Source organism: Brachyhypopomus gauderio, chromosome 3 (assembly GCF_052324685.1).
Source record: "Brachyhypopomus gauderio isolate BG-103 chromosome 3, BGAUD_0.2, whole genome shotgun sequence".
In the NCBI taxonomy this organism is placed as follows: Eukaryota; Metazoa; Chordata; class Actinopteri; order Gymnotiformes; family Hypopomidae; genus Brachyhypopomus; species Brachyhypopomus gauderio.
In genome coordinates this window covers 9,842,552-9,869,150 of record NC_135213.1, presented here as the reverse complement: position 1 = coordinate 9,869,150, position 26,599 = coordinate 9,842,552, and the positions used below count along the sequence as shown (strand labels likewise).

The 26,599-nt window shown below is 42.1% G+C and overlaps 2 protein-coding genes across 2 annotated transcripts; both read right to left on the bottom strand.

Annotated features, from left to right (window-relative positions):
• Positions 1 to 612: 612 nt before the first annotated feature.
• Positions 613 to 7,738, bottom strand: kcnj2a (potassium inwardly rectifying channel subfamily J member 2a). Its single transcript, XM_076999372.1, has 2 exons — positions 7,545 to 7,738; positions 613 to 4,483 (listed from the first exon to the last, which is right to left on the bottom strand). The coding sequence occupies exon 2, from the start codon at positions 4,224 to 4,226 to the stop codon at positions 2,943 to 2,945; it is 1,284 nt and encodes a 427-aa protein (XP_076855487.1). The 5' UTR covers positions 4,227 to 4,483; positions 7,545 to 7,738; the 3' UTR covers positions 613 to 2,942.
• A 1,249-nt stretch (positions 7,739 to 8,987) lies between these two features.
• kcnj16a (potassium inwardly rectifying channel subfamily J member 16a) lies at positions 8,988 to 25,706 on the bottom strand. The gene is made up of 2 exons (XM_076999371.1): positions 25,604 to 25,706; positions 8,988 to 15,311 (listed from the first exon to the last, which is right to left on the bottom strand). Exons 1-2 carry the CDS (start codon positions 25,662 to 25,664, stop codon positions 14,203 to 14,205), a joined length of 1,170 nt encoding a protein of 389 aa, XP_076855486.1. The 5' UTR covers positions 25,665 to 25,706; the 3' UTR covers positions 8,988 to 14,202.
• Positions 25,707 to 26,599: the final 893 nt, after the last annotated feature.

The following is a 26,599-nucleotide window of genomic DNA, read 5'->3' as shown; positions in this document are numbered from 1 at the left end:
GTCACTGGATTACGAATGGTTTATGTAGGATCTGTATAAAACACAGATGACCTTTTAAGTCTTATAAACTGTGTCCAGCTTTCCAAGATGACTTTTGATAAATGAGCAACTTAAAATGAAATTGAAACAAAATGGCATGTGTTTTTATACCTCGTTTACATTTTTCAATCTTAAAATACTACAGTGAAGGCAAAAAGAGTTTCCTGTGGAACTGGGGAAAAAATAAACTTTATTTAACCATTTAGTACAAACACCATCTATGAGAATATGAGGTGTGTAGTCACTGCTCTGCTCTGCTGGTGATTCTTTTAGTGTAGTAAAATGAGAAGGATTCACTGTTGGAACTTTAATAAACACCCAAGAAACATTTTGCCTTCACTAGCAGAACATATAACAGAACATAGCAGAATATTTTAACTGAAATTTGTAAGCTGCTCAAATGTACATGCACAATTGCCTCACAGATGTGCATATATAACAAAATATTTACCTGTAATGCATGCATGCCATATTTAAAAAAAAAATTATATTTGTTTATTGTGTTTATATGTTTATTATTTCTGTATTATTTAAGTCACATACACAACTAGGGAAGCACAAGTTCTTTTGATCATCCATATTTTATTGAAAAAAGAAAATAAAATATCATGTACAATAATTACAATAATAATAATAACTTCAATAATATTAATCATAATATAAAAAATCTGTACATTCCATTGTTTTGCAGTACAAGGAAGACTAATACAAAAAGACTGCAAAGGTTACTGGGATATTTACATACAGAGGAGAGCCGCTGCTCGTGGGCCCTCCGTCGTTTAAAGGGGCTCTTTCTGCTTGTGGTAGAACTGACTGCAGGTCAGTTTTTATCAGGCCTGTTAAGTCTGGCTACTAACCTAGTGTTTCTTTCAAATTCAACAGCCAGAAAGAAATTTATAAAAGGCTAAAAACAAAATTTAATACCGATTCATGATAAGTCATATCTTTACACACTCAATATATCTTGCATGTTTGAATGTGGAAAAACAAATGTTGGTCTGGTATTATCTCCTTTTAGAGAGCGTTGGGGAGAATATGCTCTTGTAGACAGTTCACAACAGGGACTGCTAAAGTGCAGAGACTGGTAAAGAGTTTGATAGCGTAGAGTATTGGTAGAAATCATGAAATCAGGGCTATGTGATCACTTTTGGACACACATCTGACGTTCAGTCCTGAGCTCTATGCTGGTGATACGACTGGACCACTGGATCCCAGTGGTGCAGCATTTGTCCAATTACCCATCATCCCACAGCCTACACCACCCTCGTACACCACCTGGATGAGCCATTTGGGTTATATTGCAGTTTGTCAGGCAGTTAGAGGTTATTGATGGTTGAGAAGTCATGAAACATTAAGCAGACTAACCCTCATTAGGTAACGGGTGGGCATTGGGATGTTTTCTGTCCAGTTATACATAGTTTAGCTACCTTAAATCTCCAGGCCATAATACAGTGCAGTTTTTACACATGCACCACTACCATTTTTTGTAGGTAATATGTTCAGTTCATTTAAATCTACGGTCTTCCTAACAACATTTTCATAATCTCAAAACACTTATGTAGCATTAAATGTTTTAGTAACACTGAAGAAGGCTTGGGGGAGGAGCTTTAGAAGAGGCTAACCTGTAGCCTTGCTTCTAAAGCATTTTCTCATACATTATTCATTCTCACAAACATTTGGCTTTGAATATGAAAATAGGTGATAAAATAAACATATTGGAAAACAAGCAAACAAACAAATAAAAATATCTCCACTTGCAAAATATCTCTGATTTCTCTGTCAATTTTGGGACTCGCATCTAGACATACTACTTAACACCTGTATAAGAATCTGATGCATTCTTTGACAGATTGTTTAGAATACTCTTTGGTTTCAGTAATCTCTAAAACCCTATTATAATATGCAACATAGCAGCATGTATAGAAAAACATTCATTAGCACAATCTCACCCTGTCTGTCCCTGTGGAGGGGATGACTGCTGTGTCTGGCTTCGACACCGGTCTGACCCTGTGGGAGTTAGCGCTGCAAACAGGCATGTTCCTTGCATTTTCCCCAGAGAAGCTAACAGTTAAGCCCGGATGACCCATGAATGCTGACTCTTCTTGTAATAATAGTAAGAGAATGGTTTGCATTGTGACCACAGGTCACAGACAGTGATAAGTCCCCAACTGGACTATTTTATGGGGTACCTTTGACCCAACTATGGCCCTTGGGCTTACACTGGAAAATGAAAACGTAGTGGTATGAGTGTAAATAAGATGTGCTGAATTTGGACTGTTGTATGTGCATTTCAGAGGTGCAAAGGTTCAAGTTCATAACGTGCTTGGAGCACTCTTTGTGACTAAAATTTCAGCCATGAAGGGGCCCTGTCAACAATGCAGTCTTACCCAAGCTCACCTCTGTCTGCAATGTATGGGGCAAAAATAATCTGATGTAAGATTAGCATAAGGTTAAATATCTGTTCACTAGATTTTAAATAATTATGCACATGTCACTAAGGACAACACCTTTCTTCTCATATAAATTTGCCATTTCTGGATAAATGCACAGGAAGACATGCCTGACATATTCAAGTTTTGCATAGCAGTGACATCCCGCCCACTCTTGTGACACACAGAAGCAACGGTCTAACAGGTAGTGTTGCGTAACTGGACACGCCCCTCCTCTACGTGCACTCGTTTTTCAGGGCAGTGCCTCAATTCTATGTTTTTTTTCTTTTATCAACATATTTTTTGTTTTCAAAACCATGCATACTCTTAAGAACACCCTTGTTCAGTTCGTCTATTAATGCTTCTTGCAGCTGTACCGTCAGCTTCAGTCTGCGTTCCCTGCGGGTCTCAGTTCAGGTCACTGTTCCTGTTCTACAGAAGGGCAGTCTGCCAGACCATTTCTTGAGGTCTGAGTCATATTTCTGACTCTCGTCTCAGTGGCCGTGGCTCTGGGGGCACACCGGCTGGGCTGTATTCAAAGTCTGAGCCCGTGTCGGTGTTTGTGTTCGCAGGCCCCAATCCAGCCCTGTCCCCTTCTTCCTTTTCTTCTTTGATCTGAAGTACCATCTCATTCTCGTAACAGAAGGAGCTGGGATTAGAAAGGATGTATTTTTTCTCTGCAAGCTCCCTCGCACTGCACAACGGGGTGGTGGGCACTTCATAGGTCTTGTGGAAGTGAGAGTAGTCCACTTTATAGTAGCTCTTCTCCTCAAACAGGACAGGCTCAAAGCGATGTCCCCACATGATCTCACTGGCCACATATGAGCTTCGGCACTGGGTCGTCATAGCAGTGGCTTCCACCATACCCTCCAAGATCACCACAATCTCGAACTCTGAGCCTTCCAGGTCCTGCTTGCTCATGTCATAGAAGGGACTGTCCTCGTCAATCTCGTGTACAATGGTGATAGGAGAAACCAAGAAGATACGGTCGATGCCGCTGTCGAAGCCCACGTCGATGTCCATTTGGTCCAGAGGGATGAATTCCCCCTCTGCTGTAGTGCGAGACCTGATCAGCTGAGCCCGAACGTGGGCCTCCACCAGGTGGCTCTTGCGTAGGTTCCCCACCCTCCACATCAAGCAGAGCTTACTGTCCCTCATGGCCACTGTAGCATTGTGGCTGAACACCAGTGTCTCATTTCGCTTCTTAGGTTTAGCCATCTTGGCCATGACCGCACCAATGATGAAGGCATCGATGATGCAGCCCACGATGCTCTGAAAGACCACCATGAAGACCGCGATGGGACACTCATCCGTAACGTAGCGGTTGCCATAGCCGATGGTGGTCTGTGTCTCGATGGAGAAGAGGAAAGCAGCGGTGAAGGTGCTCACGTTGGAAACGCACTGGGGCTCCTTGTTGTCCAGGTCTCCGTGGAAGAAGGCCACCAGCCAAAAGATGCATCCGAAAAAGAGCCAAGAGAGTATGAAAGCCAAGCAGAAGATGATCAACATCCAGCGCCAGCGAATGTCGACGCAGGTGGTGAAAATATCAGCCAGGTATCGCTGGCCCTTGTCGCTCACGTTGATGAACTGCACGTTGCAGTGTCCGTCTTTTTTCACGAACCTGCTCTGGGGCTGGGGCCGCGTGTGCACCTTGCCCTTCCCACTGCCACAGCCGTTCGGCACAGTCATAGTGGCCAACTTCATCCCGTCCTCCTCTGATGACACGATGCTGTATCGGCTGGCGCGAACACTTCCCATCACCTCAGACTGGGAGGCCCGCGTCGCTTCTGCTTTGGAAAACAGTCTGAGTTTCTGGAAAAAGCGTTGGAGAAACAGTTTCGAAACGCTCACGGGAACCAACACAAGCAGAAAATGGCGGGACCGTTGAGAGCAGGACGCGGCAGGCGTCTCTCCGCTCCAGAGGGACCTTTTGATTGACGGAGAGGTCGAGCCAGCCAAGGGTGTGCTGATCACTCTGCTCTCATCTGCTCCCTTGATCTCATCAGTGGGGCATCCTAACCGAAACCAGAGAAGGCAGAGACAGTTAGTCTTAATAAGAAGAAACCTGAGAAATACAACATCCTCTCTGTGGTCTACTTTGGAGTCTAAGTGTGTAAGCTTGAAAGCAAGACGTTCAATCTGAAATGTATTTCTCATGGAACATATTTGTCCTCAGGCATCAGGTTTAAAGGTTAACATTTTGGAGCTTTAGGCTTAATATTTTAACCAAATGCTGTGATTAGTGTTTGTTGGGATGGAAACCAATGTTAATTCATGTTGATACATGTTCCACTTAAAAACCAGAAGCTACTACTGCAAAGCCAGTGAGGACTATGGCTAATCCCTGAGGTTAGATCAAAACTGCAGAATGTGCCAGAAAGCTATCATTTACCTCTTAATAATATAAGATGTAACCCTAGACTGCCGTTTCCCAGTGTTCAGTGCTGAAACACTGTGGGCTAAATGATTGACGGTTCATCTTTGATTGACAAATTATTATTTTTTTGGCATTAATATAATGACAAGTTCCTTTCAACATTTGTCTCCCAGACACAATATCCGATCTGGAAATGACCTTATTCATTTTAATGCTATCATGCCAACAACCCTGTGTCCAATTCATTTTATTCTATAATATATATAAAATATATTCTTATATATATATATATATATATATATATATATATATATATATATATATATTATATATTGCACGATGCCACCTGTGGTGCACACAGTAAATGTGCTGCTATAATTATAGATCAGCAGAGAGGAGCCTCTAATTGCGCTGAGTGCAGCGCTGCTTTCCAGCAGTTGCTTTAAGCACTTGTTAATGCACGTGGGTATAGTGGTCACAGCACAGGCTCCACACTCCGACTGCCTTATTGCTCACTGGTGCATTATTAATGCCCATCTTCACATACTTTGCTGATCGCAGTCGGAGAACATGGAGAATGTTTTGCATGGCTATGTCCTTTACCAGTGCACTGGCTGGATTTCTCGTACTGGCACCAGGGTCCCAGAAACATTTCCCAGCATGCTCTGAAACACAGATTACTTTCAGTGCTCTGAGCAAGGTGCTCTTCACTAAAAGACAGGGAAGAAGCTTATCACAGATATTCCACGCAATGGGTAGTCAACACGATTAAAATGAATTTTAATTTTTCATCTCTGTGGAACTTTTTCTTCTGCATGATATTTATGACCTCATTAAATGCTCAAATTAATATGATTTCTTTTATATGGGAAAATATATTTGAGGTGAGGAGGCACTCAGGCTGCGGGGCTGTGCCCTGCTGCCCAGCATATTAAGAATGATGGAGTGGGTACTAACTAGGTGTGGGAAGACAAACTGTTGCTTCAGCTCCAGCAGAGGAGGAAAACAAAACATGCTAGGCCTACCTAGCCACAGTGTGGACTGCATAAAGATGGATGGGACCGGAGAGCTAATCCAATGAGACGTCCAGTCCCAGCGGCTCAAAGGTCTGTGAGGGATGCTTCACACAGCTAACACATCACTCATTAAGGCTCTTGGTTTGATCTATGTGTTTAAGACCCCATATCCTAGCAACCAGCACTAAGAAAGGACTGGATGTGTTATCTTTTTGGTTTTCATAATGGATAACATTTTAATGGACATGGAACAGTATAAAGAGGTTATGACTAAAATGAATACTTCATTATTATTATTATTACTATTATTAAGAGTTTTGGTTCTCATCTGCAGTATGTGCAAACACATTAAAGAGTTTTTTGGTCACCAAATTCCTGCCAGGATATTTTTTGGTCATCAAATACCTATTTGATGTTTGATTGATAGTCTTCACTGTCATCTTGTGGGGGGATCTCTTATGATGGGAAGGAGCTTTTCAACTAAATGTGATTCAGAATGATTTTGGTTAAGTTAAATCTTGTTTCCTCCAAACTCTTGGTTGAAAATAGCAAAACATTGTGTTGTCTTAATAGCCGTTAATGATCGAATACCTGACAGCAGAGAGACGGCAGCCTAACAGATACGGCTGTTTCCTGTGTGAAATGCAATATGACAACGTTTATGTCTAGGAGAAGTGTTTATTTTAATAGTGTGGAACAGGGAAAACCGGTGGAAAATCTTACATAAAAATCATTTTTAACACATGTTTTTGATGCATGTTCAACATTTTTCTGTGACTGGATGTTGGAGACATTCTTTATTCTCTGTAATTATAGTCATACGATTGAATTACCAAAAGCAAGCAACGTCAGGTAAGAGTCTGCAGCACATCGCGAACGCAACTTGTTGTGAAAACAACAACAACAAAAACGATCTAGTGAAACAACAACGAACCATCCCATTCTACCGTCGGCCTGTTGACCAGCTGAGCGCCAGCCAACATGAGCCCAACAACTGCGCAGCTGTGTTCGGAGGATTACCAGAAATAACCGCAGGGCCTGGAGTATTTCTAGGTGATGAGAAGTATATTAAATAATAGTTTTTTAAAAATAATCGATGAAGGGTGCACGTGCCTTCTACAAAACCTACAATGTCTTACGTTGTGTTGACTATTTCAAGGAGGATATAGGCTGCTATGGAGACGCCAAAGTCAAAGCGCACGCACGACAAGTTACAACAGGTGCAGGGTAGATACTGCGGGTTACATGAGACTGAACTTTATCGCAGGGCAATTGGGACCCAGGATCTCTCCGTTTAATCGTTTTTATATCAAAGTCTCATGATGTGATCCATGTCGGATACCATTTACTCATCACTACATAAAGATACTACGATATATATTTTTACATTACACTTTCAAGTCCATGAACGGTTTATCTTTCTTTCTTCTGTGCATACAAAAGTCGCGGGTTAATTGACTTCTAAGCACACAACTATATCGCCTGGAGCAGATCCCGGCATCGTCCACGCTGAACTTTCATTGAGGAACTTCCATTACGTTCCGCATGAAAGGCGCACAGATTGCACTTTTCTACAGTAACTGGTGTTTACTTCTCCATTTGTACTTCCCAGAGAAGCACGCCCTTTAATATATCATTGCAAGCCTGCTAAAAGCAACATCCCAAAGGTTCATTATCTCTTACCTGATAATCATTTGTAGCTTAAACATACATTAAAGAGCGGTCTCCAGTATATCAAATGACAGGTTTTATCTTGATCTTCTGTTGTCTCCAGAAAATAAGTAACGACTGGGTTAGTGCTGCGATGAAAGACTAGGTTGTCCACGTGTTCGACTAGTCCCGAATATGCGCTTACTCGTGTGCTTGTCCGTCGGGGCTCCCAAAACAGTTTAAATAGAAGAGACCGGCGTCCCCGCCCCCTGGAAACCACCGACCAATCAGGTGGCTCAGACGGAGATGTCGGTGGCGGACGCTGATAAATCCATTTGCGGCACTGAATCAAGCAAAGAATAAGCGGACATGTAAAGTGACTTATTGTACGTAGATGGTGCAGTATTCCACAACAGCTCAATAAGGCTGTTGTTTTAATTTTATATTAACTAATGTGTGAAACAGAGTGTGAAAGTTCAATGAGTAACGTCAGCTTCATTTAACGATAAGAAATGTTTTATGTTTTGCTTTTCAATTAAATCAACATAGGCCTATTGCTAAATAGATAAGAGAGTAAACATATTTCGTGCAAAATCTGGGAATGAAGAAGGGTATGAAAACGTGCAAATGCCTTTGCCTGACATTTAAAGTCAGCGGGAAATATAAGTCTAGGGTGGTTCAGGCGAGAATGTACTCGCTGTTAAAAGGGTTATATTGAACATGTTTATCAGCGCTCACCCAAACCATGTGGCCATTTCGGCTACGGTGACAGGAGTGTCCCATACAGAAGAGAGGCTCTGTACCCTGAAAAGGTGTCAGATTCGACCTTTCACCTGGTGGTTTAATCCGTGCAATACATAGTATTATGCAGCAAAATGCTTATTTTTTATTGTTTAGGTTTTTTTTTTTTTTTACGTAGCCTACTAACCTACATCCCAGATCTGGACTAATTAAACCACCGTGTCATGCTCTCTAACAAACGTCAAAAGAAGAAAAAAAAAAAAAAATATATATATATATATATATATATATATATATATATATATATATATATATATATATATATATATATATATATATATATAATGGAGAGAAATTAAAATTGACATGACTTTTTTTCCATCGCAGCAGGATAATTAATTAGCTCGCCTTTCCCGCCTGCTGCGTGCTTCAGCACGGTGCAATATCACACTGCTTACTAATCATATGCAATGAGCCGTGTTTGAATTTGTTTGTAAAGCTGTTTCGGGGGGCTTTTTTTAGTTCCTTTCTTGTTCAGTCTATAAATAATACCGACTATTTATAGCCGCGCCATGTTGCGTGAGCTGGATGTCTGTGCGTAGCTTGTGTTTACCTTTTGGGTCGATTTAAGGCGAAGCTTGGTGAGAACTGCTTCCAACCACAAGGTGGAGGCCTGGAGACTTTAGTGTTTACTGATGTCCTTTCCGAGCACAGCTGATTTGAGGAGAAACCGTCCACAAGTAAAATCTGCTTTATTCAGATGAACATTTTGCGACGCTTAAAAGTCATGTGACAATATAAGTCTTTAAAAAACGATGTATAGCCTGCTACATGTTCTATTGGTCAAGTAGTGTCAGTAGAATGTGCTGTGTATTTTTATTGTTACTAGTAGATTCCATCAATTGCTTTTACTGTGCCAGTATGTTGAAGTTCTCTATCTATCTATCTATCTATCTATCTATCTATCTATCTATCTATCTATCTATCTATCTATCTATCTATCTATCTATCTGTCTGTCTGTCTATCTATCTATCTATCTATCTATCTATCTATCTATCTATCTATCTATCTATCTCTATCTGTGTGTGTGTGTGTGTGTGTGTGTGTGTGTGTGTGTGTGTGTGTGTGTGTGTGTGTGTGTGTGTGTGAGAGAGAGAGAGAGAGAGAGATTTATCTTGAGCATAAAAACAAAGGCTACATATGGTCGTGCTGAGCATATAATACCATTTAGCAAACCATGTTGAGTACATACCAGTATTTAGCAAACCAGTGTTAGTAGTCTAAGTGAAGTTAATGTGAGCAAGGTGGAAATATGACTATATATTTATGTATAGATTTTTCCAAATCATATGAAAACACATAAGAGAGATGTGGTATTAAAGTCTATGTATAGAACATACACAACATGTCAAACATCCTAAATCTCTGAAACACATAATAAACAAGGCACTTGCGTTTCAAATCAATTTCCTCATGAGTTTCTCCTTGCATAAGTTGCTTCTTTCCTCTACATCATTTCATGTATGCTAAAATCATAAGACTGACATTTCAATGAGCCTTAATTTATAGAAAATGTAATTATCCCTATAGAAAATACAGTTAGCAGAATAAAAAAATACAATTAACTCTATTATGTTGAACTCTCTTCAGGGTTTGGGGGTGGTGATTTATTTATGCAGATTCTAAACAGTAATTAAATTTACAGATGTATCATCAAATGTAGTGCAACAGTCAAGTGAAATCAATACAAAGCCAACCACCCAGGAACAAATAAAATACATGAGTAAATAAACCAAACCTGCAGATATACTGTACATAAAATAGCATAAAGGAATGCAAAGCCATGTAATAGAGGGAAATGGTGTGTTACCAGAACATTTCATAGTACAGTGAAAAGGAGCAGATGCTGTGTCATTAACATCATTAAAAAGAGGGCAGCCATGTTTTGTTGAACTTCCAATTGAAGTGTCAAAGGAAATACAGTAGATAAGTTTAAGACATGTGAAGGCAGCTTGTGTCCCACTGACAAAGCAGGGAGAAGGTTGACTAAGGGCGAGGAGCATGCCTCAACAGCAGAGGTTGAGTCAAAAACAACTCCAGAACCAGCAAACGGGCTTGTAAAAGATGTCAAATATTGGCAGATCGTTGGTGGTACCTACCAAACAAGAGTCCAAACTAGGATAGAGGCAAGGTGGTTTGTGCTTAGAACAGTATGTTCTGTGCATGAAATGACACGGTTGAACTGCATGGAAAGCACAAATGGAAGAGCTGTGTGCTTCTCCGTGATGCTTCTCGCCTCTCTGTATCTATATCTAGGACGTGGTCTTCAGACCAGGTGTCAGGAAAAGAATAGGGGTGTGGGAAGGTTGCAGTATGATTAAAGAAATTAATCATTTGGATGTGTTGTCTACAGCTAAATGGTCCATTTCTAATATTGCTCAGTGAGAACTGAGAGCAATAAAAATTGTTACAAAAGTATTCACAGATTTGTCTGAAAAAGTCAGATCTAGGTGAGTCAAATGAGCAAGCTTGCTAGTCAGATGAATTCCCTTAGCAATATTCCCTTAGTATACCTGTCTCTTAGAGGGCTCAAACCATGGTGACGGTTGGACTGTTACTCAAAACATGATATGGTGGCCACCCAGTGGAAATAGAGCAGTATAGTCCAGCCATTTCCCGTGGCTTCTGTAAAATGTTTTTCTGTTTTCTTGGAACTTTTTAATGTCAAATAAACAGGGAGAGAAGTTAGGAGAAACAAAGTTATGAGAAAAGGGATCTTGATTTTAACATGATTTTAAACTTGATTTTTCCTACCAACCAAAGATGAAGGAAGGAGAAGGGACCAGCATTGGACATCAGCTAAAGGACTGAACAAATGACTTTTATCAAATAGATCCTTAAATTCTTTACTCACCTTGACATATCTGATGGTGGTGTGAAGGTCAGGATGAAGATGAAGACTTTAAGGTTTACCTAATGCGCAAGTTTTTGCTTCCTTCATCACCATATTCGGAGTAACTTTGATGGGTTCTTTCCCTATCAAACTCTTGTAACATTTCAGCTGCAAATTTAGAAGCTGGAACATTGTATTCTGCCGTAGTGGCTTGGAACTGTGTAAGGGCTTGGAGATTTTGTTTTCTTAGACTTGAAATCTGTGTTTTTAAAAGGCTGGATCTCTTTTGCTGTATTGATTCGTATCTGATGTGAAGATTAAGATATGATCTCTCCCCTGACCTAGACCTCACTTGTTTTCCAGATTATAGCTGCTGAATTGTCTTAGTTGAGATGAAAAGTTCAATTCAGTTGTTTGTAGTTTTACAAAATTCTGGGTCCAACAGCAATAGTGAAGAAAAATGCAAGGAGGTTGTGTTGGGGATCTACCTGAGAAGCTGATTTCTGCTGTGGTAGCTGCATAAGTAGATATTGTTGTGGGCTACATAAGCAGGAACTGACAGGGGGAGAAGGAAAAGAAAAAAACTGTGAAAAAGTATTTTGGATAGAGAAGGAAAAAAAGAGTATTGTCTTGTATTTGGACTAAAATGCCACAGACATCTGACTTGGCAAACTGCTCTCTAGAGAAGCTAGAGGATCTGTTAGAGGAACAGACTGAGCAGGCGTCAAGGCAACAGTTAAAATCTCCTCCAAGTGTTAACTGACGAGTAAAAAAATAAAAATAATAAAAATCTTAAAAACCCTCATTATTTCAGTTTAGGCAATAAACATCGGCTAGAATTACCTGAGTGCCAATATTTTCCCCAACAACTATAACAAAGTGCCAGTTTGAGTATGATTTAACTTTGGAGACTGAAAGGGAACTGATTTAAGAATAAGGATTGCTACACCTCCAGCCTTGCTAATGAATGAGGATCGGTAGAACTAGCCAACATTGCCCCTTTGTATTTTGTGGTGATCTGATGGCTTAAGGTGAGTCTCTTGAATAAATTCTACTTCGGTACATAGGTTAGTTAAATGGCTAATTATCTTGTTAAGGTGTGAATTTAGTCCTTTAATGTTGTAGCTAACAAACATTAGTGCTTAAAGAAAATACTACAACAAACCAACAACAGCATAAACAAATAAACAATAATATGGAACAATGAAGGATTTAACAAACAAAAGGGGAAACCACCTATCCCCCAAGCACCCACATCCGAAAGTGCAGTCAGCAAAGGGCCAAACTCTAGCAGAATAAATAACAACCTTTGTTTCTTAACTCCTATGACCCTGTTACCACTATAATTTAAATCTAACCTCACAGACTTAAAGATCTCTGAGAACAAAGAGGAAAAGATGAAAAATCTGCAAATTAATAAAAGCTGTATGGTTAAGTTGTGGCATAAGGAAAATTGTGGTACAGTAAGTGTAGTGACTACAGTATCCTGGATTTAACACGTTGCAGAACTTAACTGACCCAGTCACTTGTCACTCTATTATAGTTAAAAAACAACCTAATAAAGTGAAGCAACATTATAGACTTATTTAGTTAGTATCCTATTATAACACAAATAAGCAGTCTAGTGTATTCTGAACCTTTTAGCATGCTCACAAAATGCAGCTTTGCTGCTTATGGTGATCATCACCTACAGCACTATAGAACACCTGACTCCCTGGAGTCATTCAGTGTGCTGAGAAATGTTTTGGTCTCCAAAGAGGACTGAAGCCATTTATTCTCATCAGACCACAGTGTACTGTGTACTTTGGCTGGATAAAGCAACATATGTTTGAAACCATTTTCGTAAAGTTGAGCCATGAGGATTTTGTATTCTGTGAAATGCTTTATAATATCCACACTGTAATCCATGAAGAAATGGATTTAGTGGCTCTGGAACTGTCGAACCTAATGAATCACTAGCTCTGGTACTGGTGGAATAGTAGAGTAACAGATCGAGATTCCCTGTGCAGACCAGTTTTGGGTGCGAGGCTTCAGTTAGCTTAGTCCCGCTCATGAGGAGATGAGCGTACTTGATTAACAAGGAGAGAAAATGTTTCCAATACCTTCCAACGACATAGATATGCAGACAGTACAGATATTCTAACATCTACTGTGGTCCTCAGCTCAGTGAACAAGGCTCATAAGGTCCCCTGCTTTAGCTATTGGGCAAAATCTGAATTGGACTCAAGACCAGCGAGGCACCATTCATGAGCAGTCACTGTAGAGCCAGTGTTAGCCTGTGATTCAAAGGAGGATTTGAATCAGGATTCGATCAGCAGTGCATGTAGTTCTTTGCTCATCCAGTAGCCAGCTGATCTCCCTCATGTTTATGCATGCCACAGGTGAAGTTCCTTCTGGGCCCTTGTCAGCCCATTGCCCATCTACTTTAGACATTGTGCGTTATATTTTAGTAGTACGAGCATTTCTACATATGCTTTTATTCAACGAGATGGAAAAGATCATGTTAAATGGGTGGGAAAGAGACACAACTGCCTGTACAGTATATGTTGCTTCCCAGAATCACCCAGTGTCAGGGTTCTAAGGCAAGAGTTTAGATCTTGGTTCCTATTTTCGTTTAATATTTTGTAATATTTTGTAATATTTGTAAGTTGACTCTAAACCCCTGTATTATTTGGGCTGAGCATATTAGACAATGTTTATTACCAAAGTTGTAATGTAGTTCGGTGGAGATTTCCTATTCACGTTCACCTTCATCCATCCATCCATCCATCCATCCATCCATCCATCCATTTATATAAAAAAAATTTTCCTACTAAAAGTATTCTAACTGCAATTTCTGTTCACAAGCCTATCCAGTGGATGAATTCTATGCTTATACTGGTTTTGAGGTCTTATTCAAAATTGCATCTGTGACTATGAACTTACATGTATTTATAGACCATTCCCTGTGGTTTGTATGTGAGTGCATTTTGGGAGCGAATGCTATTGTCCACACAAGCAGTACCCTACATGACTTCTATTTCACTATGCATCTTTTGACCCTTGAAATCCTCCAATCAGATCTCCACAGATAAAGTCAGAGGATTGGCCTGAGGGAGCTCGTGCTTACGGCTTGGTGAAGGCTTGCTTTGTTCATATTCCTCTGCACTGATTTCAGGCAGCGGAACCTTAATGGTTTGGTGAAACAGGGAATAGTTCACTTTGTAGTGCTTCCTGTTAACTTTGAGCATGTCCTGAAAGCGCTGACCCCACATTATTTCGCTGGGGATGTAGGAGGTGCGTGTCTGGTGGAGAACCCCAGTGAGGTCGTCTGTGTAGGTGAAAGACACCACTAGCTCGAAACTGTTTCTCTGCAGGTCCTGCAGACTCATCTTGTAGAAAGGGCTGCTGGGAAAGATTCTATGGACAATGGTGACAGGCATGGCCAGAATGATGTTTTTGTTTTGTATCTCTAAGTCATTATAGGATATGTCAACTTTGCCAGTCGTGCATGCCATTTGTCGTACCAGCTGGGCGCTGGCGGTGCCCTCTACCATGTGCTTGCGTCGGAAGTCTCCAACTCTCCAGGACAGGCAGAGGTTCCCATCACGCATGTTTATCACTGCGGTGTTGCTGAAGCCTACCGTTTGGGATCTCTTCCGGGCTGATGCCATCTTGGCTACAACGATTCCAATGATGAAAGTGTCGATGAAGACTGCGATGATATCCTGGATGGTGACGACCACAATGGCCACCATGCAGTTCTCAGACATACCACGTGCACCATAGCCAATGGTCGACTGCGTCTCGAGAGAGAAGAGGAACGCCGCTGTGAAGCTCCGCAAATTGTAGACGCATGGATCGTTGGTCAGATCACTCATGTCACCATGAGCCAGTGCAATAACCCAAAACAGGATTCCAAATAAGAGCCAGGACAAGGTGTAAGACAGGGCAAAGGTCAGAATCATCACTCTCCAGCGGATTTCCACCAGCGTGGTGAAGATGTCTAACATGTTGCGTTGCCACTCGCCAGGGACATTTTGGAATGCCGTGTTGCAGCTTCCGTCCTTGCGCACGTAGCGTCTCTTCTTGGAGCTGCAGTCCACATCTGGAAAGCTGCCTCGAGCTGTGGTGCAGTGCCTCACGTTGGAGTACTGTGCTGTGCTGGAGCTCATGATGAAAAAATCTAGAATCAAAAAACAGACACATGAGTGCCTTATAGAAGAGTGGCAGTCTTGCTAGCAGGATCTAAGCTGGCCCTTGAAACCTATTTCCCGGAGGCTTTAGCTCAGCCCAACACACCTGACATTAAATTGAGATGCATTGGTAGATGTTTGGCAGGTTTCGCTTAGTTTAAATGATTATGTAACATAACAATGTGGTGCTCTAGGCTACACTGGGCCATGATTAATGCTAATGAAAGACCACAAAATCTGTATGTTAATTTTAAACTAATTTTAAACTATAATTAACAATGGATTTGATTAAGGTAAGGCACTGAAAACCACAATCAGCACAGTATACTTGATGTCTTCAGTAAAACTGCCTGCTATTTGCTAAGATGTCAGTACTGTGAAATGATAGTATTCTTACTACTACTATTCTTACTATTTTTAATATTCTTACTCACTGTATTAGTGATGGAAATGAATGAATGCCGACCTATGTAGTACAAATCAGTCACATATATAAGAGTTTCTACCTAAGGTTAGGTCGTCATAGCTCCTGTGGGTGGATATCCTCCCTCAATGTTACATCTTTAATTGTTTTTCGAGAATGCTTAAAACATTGGTGGTTTAACGGACTTTCATTGCCTAAATATGGCAGCAATAAAAGCTTGGCTATTTAGTAAACAGAGGCATAGTTTGCGTGTTGGTCACCGAGGCTATGGAGTGTGCCGGTGGGGTGGGTGGAGTCTGGGTGGGTGGAACATGAGAAGGGTTGTGGTCAGGGGGCTGGTCATTCCATGGTGGTGATTTAGCACCAACATGTACTGGAAACATACTGTGTGCAGGCCACCAGTAAGTTTGGGACAGATCAGGAAGAGTTCAGGTTGTTCCGTGACGTTATCCAAAAATGACCCACCTTTGAGTGGAATCTTTCAATGCTAATGCAGTAGTAGCATTTATCCACATAAACCCCAATCTGAATTATGATCAAAGAGAGCCTGAGATCTGATTAGATCTGATCTTCCCAATCTGAATTATGATGAAATAGAAGCCTGAGATCTGATTAGATCTGATCTCCTCCATCTGAATTATTATGAAATAGAACCCTGATCTGATTAGATCTGATCTGCCCAGTCTGAAATATCATAAAAGAGAACCCCGAGAGTGTAAAGGAACTTTCATCATCAAAAATTACCCACAGAACTGAGAAGGTGAATCAGTCTAACAGTGTCAATAATAATAGCAGATAGAAGGTATTCAGGGCTCAGGTATTGAAACAGGTGTGCTAGAGTTCAACACTGAATATTGTCACCAGTGGAGGGTTGTCAAGAGCAAAAACTGACCCTCTTAACCTGTGATTAACAGGTGCTTGTGGTGGTTCACAAGTTCAGTTCAGTCTGTAGCCACCTAATGAAGGAGCCCAGCGATAGCTCCCTTCTTCTTTAAGACTTAGTTATCTATGAATTCAGTCCAGAATCTCTGCATCTGGTTTGTGATCTAAACCAGGAGCATCTTAGAGTGAGGGCACTCACTCAAGCACTGTCCGTGTTCTTTGAGTGAAGACTCAGTAGACCTGACGAGGTCATTATGATGGCCGAGTTTGAGCCGCCATCTCCTCAGGGAAGTGTTTTATGTCTCGAAATAACAATGTGGAATTGAATTGACGTTTATGTGTGTGGTTGTGGAGTGTGAGTGGCACTGGTGCTGTAGTTACTTTGCAGTGTGGACTTTTGCCCTCAAAACAGAGTGCTCTGTTGTTTACACTTAATTTCATGCATGAGCAGACATGTCTACACACACACACACACACACACACACACACACACACACACACACACACACACACACACACACAGACACACACACACACACACACAATAAATTCATGATTTCCAAGGTTATGATAATGCAAAACAGATAATACTTTGTTCATAGCTGATACATACACAGGTACTTTATTCCACATATACAAATAGAAATGTGCAACTTTAATATTTGCTAGAACTGAGATTTGTTAGTGCCTGTAATCACCTGTAATGTAAAGAGAACGAGTTAGACTAACACAGACAAATGATACTGTATACATCCACATATATTTTACTCACTGTTCAACATTTACAAAGATTTGTGGGCCTGAGGTGTGTAGCATTAATGCTAATACAGTGAATCTATTTACACACTTGCATGTCCACATGTTAATTACTGGAGCCATCGCAATACAACACAATAAATCGTAATACATCGCAATATGTTGCAATACGTTGCATTACGTTGCAATATATTGCAATACATCAATACTCAGTTTATTAACAGTTTTATGAACAGGCCCAAGCTCAGAGCTGGCTGCAACCGAAAGTTTGGGAGTGTGTGTAGATGCAGACACGCCCCTGAGAGTGTGTGGAGATGCAGACACGCCCCTGAGAGTGTGTGGAGATGCAGACACGGCCCCTGAGAGTATGTGGAGATGCAGACACGGCCCCTGAGAGTGTGTGGAGATGGAGACACGCCCCATGAGAGTGTGTGTAGATGCAGACACACCCCCTGAGAGTGTGTAGATGCAGGCATGCCACCTGAGAGTGTTTGGAGATGCAGACACGCCCCCTGAGAGGGTGTGGAGATGCAGACACGCCCCTGAGAGTGTGTGGAGATGCAGACATGCCCTTAAGAGTGTGTGGAGATGCAAGCGTACCCCCAGAGAGTGTGTGGAGATGCAGACACGCCCCCTGAGAGTGTGTAGAGATGCAGACACACCCCTGAGAGTGTGTGGAGATGCAGACACACCCCTGAGAGTGTGTGTAGATGCAGGCACGCCCCCTGAGAGTGTGTGGAGATGCAGACACACCCCTGAGAGTGTGTAGAGATGCAGACACGTCCCTGCGAGTGTGTGCAGATGCAGAGATGCCCCCTGAGAGTGTGTGGAGATGCAGACACACCCCTGAGAGTGTGTGGCAATGCAGACACACCCCTGAGAGTGTGTGTAGATGCAGGCACACCCCCTGAGAGTGTGTGGAGAGGCAGACACACCCCTGAGACTGTGTGTAGATGCAGACACACCCCATGAGAGTGTGTGTAGATGCAGACATGCCCCCTTAGAGTGTGTGGAGATGCAGACACACCCCTGAGAGTGTGTGGAGATACAGAGACACCCCTGAGAGTGTGTGTAGATGCAGGTGCACCCCCTGAGAGTGTGTGGAGGTGCAGACACGCCCCCTGGGAGTGTGTGGAGATGCAGAGACACCCCTGAGAGTGTGTGGAGATACAGAGACACCCCTGAGAGTGTGTGGAGATACAGTTGCACTCTCTGAGAGTTTTTTGTGTCAGTGGAGCACATGACCTTTCATCCCAGCCCTAGCCCCACCTGTGCCTGCTTCTGCCTGCTTTTCCTACTCTTACTGTCAAAGGAAACAATTAAGTAAAATCACTGATCAGTGGAATTCTCCAGCCTGTTCTCTGCTTCTCTCTCTGTCCCTCTGTAACTATGACAACATCCTCTGCCTTTGTCTCTTTGTCTTTTCTGTCTCTTTTGGTCAACCATGAAAAGTTTGGATACTTTAAAAACTAGAATCAAGCAGACAGAAAGAGAGAATGTGCGTGTTCTGTGTGTGTGTGTGTGTGTGTGTGTGTGTGTGTGTGTGTGTGTGTGTGTGTGTGTGTGTGTGTATGTGTATGTGTGTGTGTGTGGGTGTGTGTGTGTGTGTGGGTGTGTGTGTGTGTGCGTGTGTGTGTGTGTGTGGGTGTGTGTGTGTGCGTGTGCATGTGCGTGTGTGTGTGTGTTTGGGGTTTGGTGGCAGTGGTTTGGGAAGATGGAGAGAATTCATTCCATAGTTTTTCCACAGTGGGTTTTGTCATAATTTTCTTCACGTGTTCTGTCATATTCTTGCCTGTCATTTGATTGACTTTGCTTGTACTCTTTAGTCACTTCCTGGATCTATTTTAAGACCGAGGTCAGTCTGGAAATGTTTACCATTTGTGATTCACTTTTTTCTGCTTTTCTCTCTGCCCAATGTCAGTACCGTTTATCATACATCATAGATCAGTTGCTTGGAGATCTGACCCTCCATGTAAAAAACCTTTTTGATCGCGCCAGTTTTTGCCATTTCCAACATTCGCATGCCATCGTATGGCTCTCTGGCTAAGAAGAACGCAATATCTTCTATTCTGATTTGCCTTTTCCAATTTGTTTGATGTTAGGAAAAGTTGTTTAAGGTGCCCGAAGTCATCCTTTCACACTCTAGTTGACTCGTATCTAGAACATCAATCAGTCCATCATTGCTTGCATGCTCTCTCCAGGTTGTGTGGCTCCTTCTGAAGATGAATGACCAAACATGTCGGTTGTGTCTTTCAATAGGCCCTTCTCTCGAAACCATTCAAATGAACGCCTTTAACACAGCACATTCTCCACTTTACAAAACCTTGTATAAGGGTCTTCCCCTGTAGTATTGTCTCACAGAATGTCCCATTTCAAAGGATCTTTAGAACAGCTTTGGGATCTCTTATGTAATGCATCTTATCTTACATAGAGCATTTCCTCAGCTGAGACACTCCTACACAGCTATTGTGTCCTTCTGTCGTCTGTATCCTCCTTTCTTCCATTTTAACGCAGTGTTCTGATGGCATAATGCTGCTGTATGACCTTTGAGGGGACTCTTGCTGGGTTGTAACCCTGTGTGAAGAAACCTTTGCCAGGGAAGAGTGTAACGAGCCGTCCTGTTTCCAGCAGAGGAAACACTGGTCTTCTCCAGGCACTCGGGGTGAGAGAGGGGACAAGAGAAGAAAAGATGGAAACTGGAAGCATCCGCGGAGACAGGAGACAGCTTGCTAACGGCCAAACCACTACTAGCGTCCTCAGTGCTAAACGCTAACCCCACCCTGCTGGGTCTCAGCCTCTGCTAACTGAACCGGGTGAACTGAACCTGGGGTCACTTAGCGTGAGCTGCTTGAGGAGGAATTCTTCCTTTAAATATCAAATAGCTTCATGATTATGGAAATGGTGACATTGGAATTGGATAGAACTGGATTATTATCACACACACACACACATACACACACACACACACCTACACATACATGTGACATATATGCATATGATATTAATCCAGTTCCGTCCAATTACTTTGCTTGGGCAGCTGATGGACTTTTTGACACTACAATTTACCCCCCCCCTCTCTCTCTACATATATATATATATATATACACACACACACACACACATACACATCCTGTACAGGATCTTTGCCTGGCAAATGAGATTCTAGCTAATAGGTGCTTGATTGCAGTAACTGCATTTGCATTCATTTATTGAATTCAGTCTTTGAATAGTTTCTTTAGTGTTATTTTACTGCAAAAGTTGAGTGGGCCTTTTTATGCAGGAGTAGAAGTCATCCCCTAGTACAGGGGTGGCCAACCCGTCAGATACCAAGAGCCACTCTTTTTTTACTGTGTTACAGGAAAGAGCCACATTATACACATGGGCATGCTTGAACATCACCTTCCTCTCTCTCACACACATCTATACACACACACACACACACACACACACACGTGTGCACACCGAGACCTCTGCTCAGATTTATTGTAAATGTCACACACAAACAGTGTGGCGGCAGTCATGGTCTGGTCTGGTGGTTAGGGACCCGATCTTGTGACCAGAGGGTCCTGGGTTCAATTCCCAGACCTGAGGCCATGACTGAGGTGCCCTTGAGCAAGGCACCTAACCCCAACAGCTCCCCTGGTGCCAGGCTAGGGCTGCCTACTCTGTTAAAAGCATCCTCTGTTCGTCTTCATATTTTTGTTTTGCTGTGCATTTTTTCCCTGCCATTTTGAGAGCAAATTTGACACAAATTGTTTATTGAAATGATCTTGTCCTGACTGGGAAGCGGTGTTTTCATCTCATGCACATGCATGTTTGACGAAAATACCGGGGTGAACTCAAGCTAAGCGAACAGCACATTAAAAAAACAAACACAACCTTCGATATAAACATAATAAACATGATATGCTTCAGGACTTTGGAACGGTTGAAGGAGGTGGGCCACGGCACGGCGAGGTTGCACGCACACTACGAGCTCTGTTGTGTACGCAACTGTTGTTTTCTAGGTAAAAAGCGGATAAACTCCATTATCAACATTCGTTACAATGCCACTGACCTGCACTCACCTTTAGGAAGAAGAGAACAGACAGTGGCAGTAGTTTTGAAGCCTCCCTCAGTCATCTGTGGTGCCTTTGCTGCACCTCGTATGTGGTTTATTCCAAAAAGAGTGACAGAAGACCGCGTCTCACCAACAAGACTCAAAGCAGAATCACAATAGCACAGATACTTCATGCCGCTAGTCTCACATGGACTACACCGGTTTTAAAAGTATTAGTGGCTCACTAGGCTTGTAAACAAACCACACACCATGAAGATGTAACAGTCTGTTAACCTCAGAGTTGATGAGGGAACCAGGCCTCCGCACAGATCGTTTGTGCAGGTGGGAATGTGGACCGGCAGGGGAGCTGCATGCGGCTCGCGAGCTGCGGATTGGCCACTCCTGCCCTAGTAGATGTCCAGGAGTAGATGTCTAATCTACAGGACAAGGCATCATCCCCTACAGGAGTAGATGTCCACTCTACAGGAGTAGGAGTCATCCCCTACAGGAGTAGATGTCCACTCTACATCATCTCCTACAGGAGTAGATGTCCCCTATACAGGAGTACGAGTCGTCTCCTATAGGAATATGACTCTATTGTACAGGAGTAGATGTCCACTCTACAGGAGTAGATGCCCTTCTACAGGAGTAGATGTCTACTCTACAGGAGTAGATGTCCCCTATACAGGAGTAGATGCCCTTCTACAGGAGTAGATGTCCACTCTACAGGAGTAGATGCCCTTCTACAGGAGTAGATGTCCACTCTACAGGAGTAGATGTCCACTCTACAGGAGTAGATGTCCCCTATACAGGAGTAGATGTCCCCTATACAGGAGTAGATGCCCTTCTACAGGAGTAGATGTCCACTCTACAGGAGTAGATGTCCACTATACAGGAGTACGAGTCGTCTCCTATAGGAATATGACTCTATTGTACAGGAGTAGATGTCCATTCTACAGGAGTAGATGCCCTTCTACAGGAGTAGATGTCCACTCTACAGGAGTAGATGACCACTCTACAGGAGTAGATGTCTACTCTTACAGTCCTTGCTCTGCTTTGTTTGTGAGGACACTGTAACTGCATTTTTGGGGTCACTGAAGGTGATTGGTAACCCCAAACTCTTTGGAATATTCTTTAAAACTCTATTCTTTAAATCTGTATTCTTGCACATTTGCATTATTGTAATTATGCACTGCATCTGTTTCAGCCAGCACCTGCAAGTATCATATAATGCTATGTAACGCTATGTTTTTAAGCAGTATGGATAGTTCACATGTATAAAAAGAGGTTACAGAGGCTTGGTGTCTTCATTTCTGTGCAAAACTAATAAAGAATCTGCCAAAATTACCCCGAAAAAAACATTCCGTGATAATTCGTGCTGCGGTGTCAGCTTACTACTGCAGTAAATTCAGATTTTTGCGCAAAAATGTAACTTTCACTAAGATTAGATCTGCGTGTGCGAGATGACAACTTTAGTTCATTTTCTAAATCATGGCTCAGATTCTGTCTCCTCAGTCTCTATGTGTCTTCTTTAAAATTTGCATTATATGGAAAATGTTCATGGCATTCTGAGATGCACCTCAAACATCTCTGTTTTTGCGAGATGCTTTATTCTTACGAATCGTTATTGTCATATGCAAATGATGACAAAATATAATATGTAAAATATAGAACAAATGACAAAATATAGTACAAAATATAGCATGCCCTGTAAACTGTAAAATACATCGACAATCCACATTCATGAATGAGGAAATGTGTTATGGCGTTATTTGCTGTTACCGTCATGCTAAAGCTGGCGATATATTTTATGAATCTGGCCTTGTTTGGTCTTGCCCCTCCTAGTAAGAATCTGCAGAAGATATAGCCTATGCACTATGACATTTCCGTTCCCCACCAGAGAACGTTTAAAAACCTGGGGGGCCTCTCCAGTGGGGACTCCATGTCGCTTACGCAAGGGTGATTCTGGTCATTCTTCACAGCAACAACTTCCCCATTTAGTAAGCAATTTGTTATCCAAAGTCTGAAATGAATACCGTTGGAATTCACAGTGCCATTTAGACACGTGGTAAGCTCCTTCCTCCAGGGCGTCCTTGCTTTACGGCGCCGTAAGAGAAGCTAATGGATGAAATTCTTAGAAAAGAAGGTCAGTTGCAGTATGACGTGTGGATGGCGCCTTTTACAAACACCATGACCTACAGCAGATCAGAGCATACTTCACATACACAACTATTCATTCACTGTCCTTATGTCTAACAGGTCCCCAGGTCACATGGGCCGCCTGCTCCTGTCTAGTACACACTTCACATAACACAAGAGGGCACAGTTTATACCCAACAACTTCTCCTTCAGCACAGATACGTCTGATCAGAGATCCACGTTAATATAATGTTCAGACTGAGGTTAGTCATTACTAATGCTATGCATTTTTCTTTTCTTTTTTAAACCACTGTACACTATTTGATGAAAACTCAGAATGTACACTGAAATGGGAGTGAGTTATAGCTACACATGGGCACATTAGTACATATGCACAAGCATGTCCACAAGTACATCTATCTCTCTCTCTCTCTCTCTCTCTCTCTCTCTCTCTCTCTCTCTCTCTCTCTCTCTCTCTCTCTCTCTCTCTCTCTCTCTCACTCACTCATTCACTCACTCACACAAATCTATATGCGCTGCACAAAGTTCCATGTACGGATACAATTTCAGGAAGATGTTTATGGCAAATGCATGTCCCACCCACTGCTTTCATCATGCCACAGTTCTCAGTTTCAGGGTCTCTTGAGCTCTCTGTACCCTACTGCCGCTGGGACGCAGGATGGAGATGTGGCCTTCAGCTCTTGGTCATCTGGGTCATATGGCAGCATTCTGTGCTTCAGTGCCGATGTTATGTTTCCTGTACTGCTCCAGGCCCTTACAAGTCCATTACATGCCCACTTTAAGCAAATAACATTCTTCCAGACATTCAAGGTTCACTGGTACAAAACCTCTTGTGTGGAGTCCAGGACATTGTATTTTTTTTGTTTGCCCTGGGTTCCAAATCACCCGTTCTGACCTTGACTATCTCTGTGCTCTAGAAATCAAGTGTACATTATTTAGGTAAAGTTTCACCAGGTCCATTAAAGGATCCCACGGACTGGAACGCAAGATCTAAGTTTAGCACTGAGGAGAGGGGGGGTGGGGGGGGGGGGGGGGATTTGCGTGACGTTGGCCTAGAGGCGGAGAAGTCTGACGGATGTGTGCTACAGGTTGGCATGAGTCAAAACGCACAACGCCGCTGTGTTCCTGCCGCTGCCGGGGATACAGACACACTGCAGAACCCCCACATTATAAATGGTGGCAGCGACAAATCAACAGAAGCAAAACAGAAGGAGTTTGACACCTGCTGCCACCAGCCACTCACAGGAAACGTGATGGTAATCTTGTGAACATTTTGTGCACAGTACACAATAAAGTTGTAAAATAAAAAAAAGTTTTGTACTACAAATTTTCACTGACCCCCAAATTATTTTACACAAGTTGGCTTGTGTAAAAATCAGAATGCATGGTATTATGCTTCTAATATCAGGCTTCGTGAGCCACATTCCAAAAGTGGCATACTTATTCCACTAAGGATGGAATAATCTATCTTTAAATAAGGTATCCTTGACAACTGCATGTTATCAGTAAATCACACTTAATTCAGGTTGTGGAATCGCATGATGACATTCTGCACCTGTGTGGTCCACTGATTCTCAGTGTTTGTCCTGAGAATGCTCCACACTGCTGTACTCTAACGAGCTCCTCACACAGCGTTAATACCCTTCCTCTCCACACACACACACCCCACACCCGACCCGTGACCAGGTCTGACAGGACAGAACCGTAAACGCAAAGAATGGAAATGGGAGTTATGAGGCCCGGCATTTGTTGGAAACACATTCCTAACAACTTGTCCAGTCACACAGCCACAGTCCACACCTTAATATGGATCTTATCTTTTTTTCAGGACCAAGGCTCTGTTTTTATTACTTAGCTGATTAATGTCCTCAAAATGTCCTTCATGTAAATCGGTCTGTTTCACTAGACTGAAAAACACAGTGCAAAGGTATTGCCATTCTTATGAAACTGAAATAATTGATCAGCTTCAGGCACCAACAGAGACATGAATTGCTCAGTTGATAGGAGCAAAAGTGTCTTACCTGTTCTGTCCTCTGTTCCCTGATAAATGTGTGGTGTGAGAACCTGAACGTAGTATGACATTGAAACTCAGCTGGCTGCATGGGGCCAGTGAACCAACCCACCTGTACCTTTACTGAGAAACAGACTTACGCCCTCAGAGCAGTTGGTGTGCGTGGTGTGAGTTGGTGTGTGTGCAGTGTGCACTTTTTAATCACGGTGAAAAGACAATTGCTGATAGGACAGATCATAAGACAAATTATAAATATGAAATATGAAAATATTTACATTCTGACTTGGGGGATAAAAAAAAAATAAATGTATTGTATAATTTTGGTCAGAGGGACTGAATTGGGTTTGTTATAGTAACAAAGGACACTATTTAGTGATCACAACACAGTCAAATGAAAAACCAGCTCTAAACACAGACTATATTCACTTGCACTCCTGGTTGTTTTCAGCATCTAATATTACACCTTGACTTCCATTAGACAGAAGCCTGTTCTTCCACAATAACCCAGGCCACTCAATTTTTAGCCAGAAAACAATGAAGTTGCTCAGTTACGGAAAACAAAACACAGTAGTCGTCATAGTGGATGTGGGTAAAGGCATTAACTACAGCTGAGAGGAGGGAGAATGCTGTGCAGTCTATAATGGAGGGTCCTTTGATGGAGCCTCTGAGGACAGTTCAGCGAACAATGAACGAGGTAAATAAAAACCACCAATATAAGCACACAGTTTGTCCCATCATCAAAGCCATATATGTCACACTGGGACAGATATTGTAGTTTTTAAGAATATCACCACAATGTATTGTTCATGGTACAAAGTCACTCTAGCTGTACTCCTCACGAACATTTGAAATGGCAAATTAAATGTTGGAGAATCAGCAAAAAAATGCAGAATCTTTCTGCAAGAGAGCTCAAACAAGCTCCTATACCCTAAGATATGAGCAAATCTGTGTTCTTTTATGTCCTAATCTCTGTGCTATCTGAGAGGCTGTCTTTGTCTCCCATTGG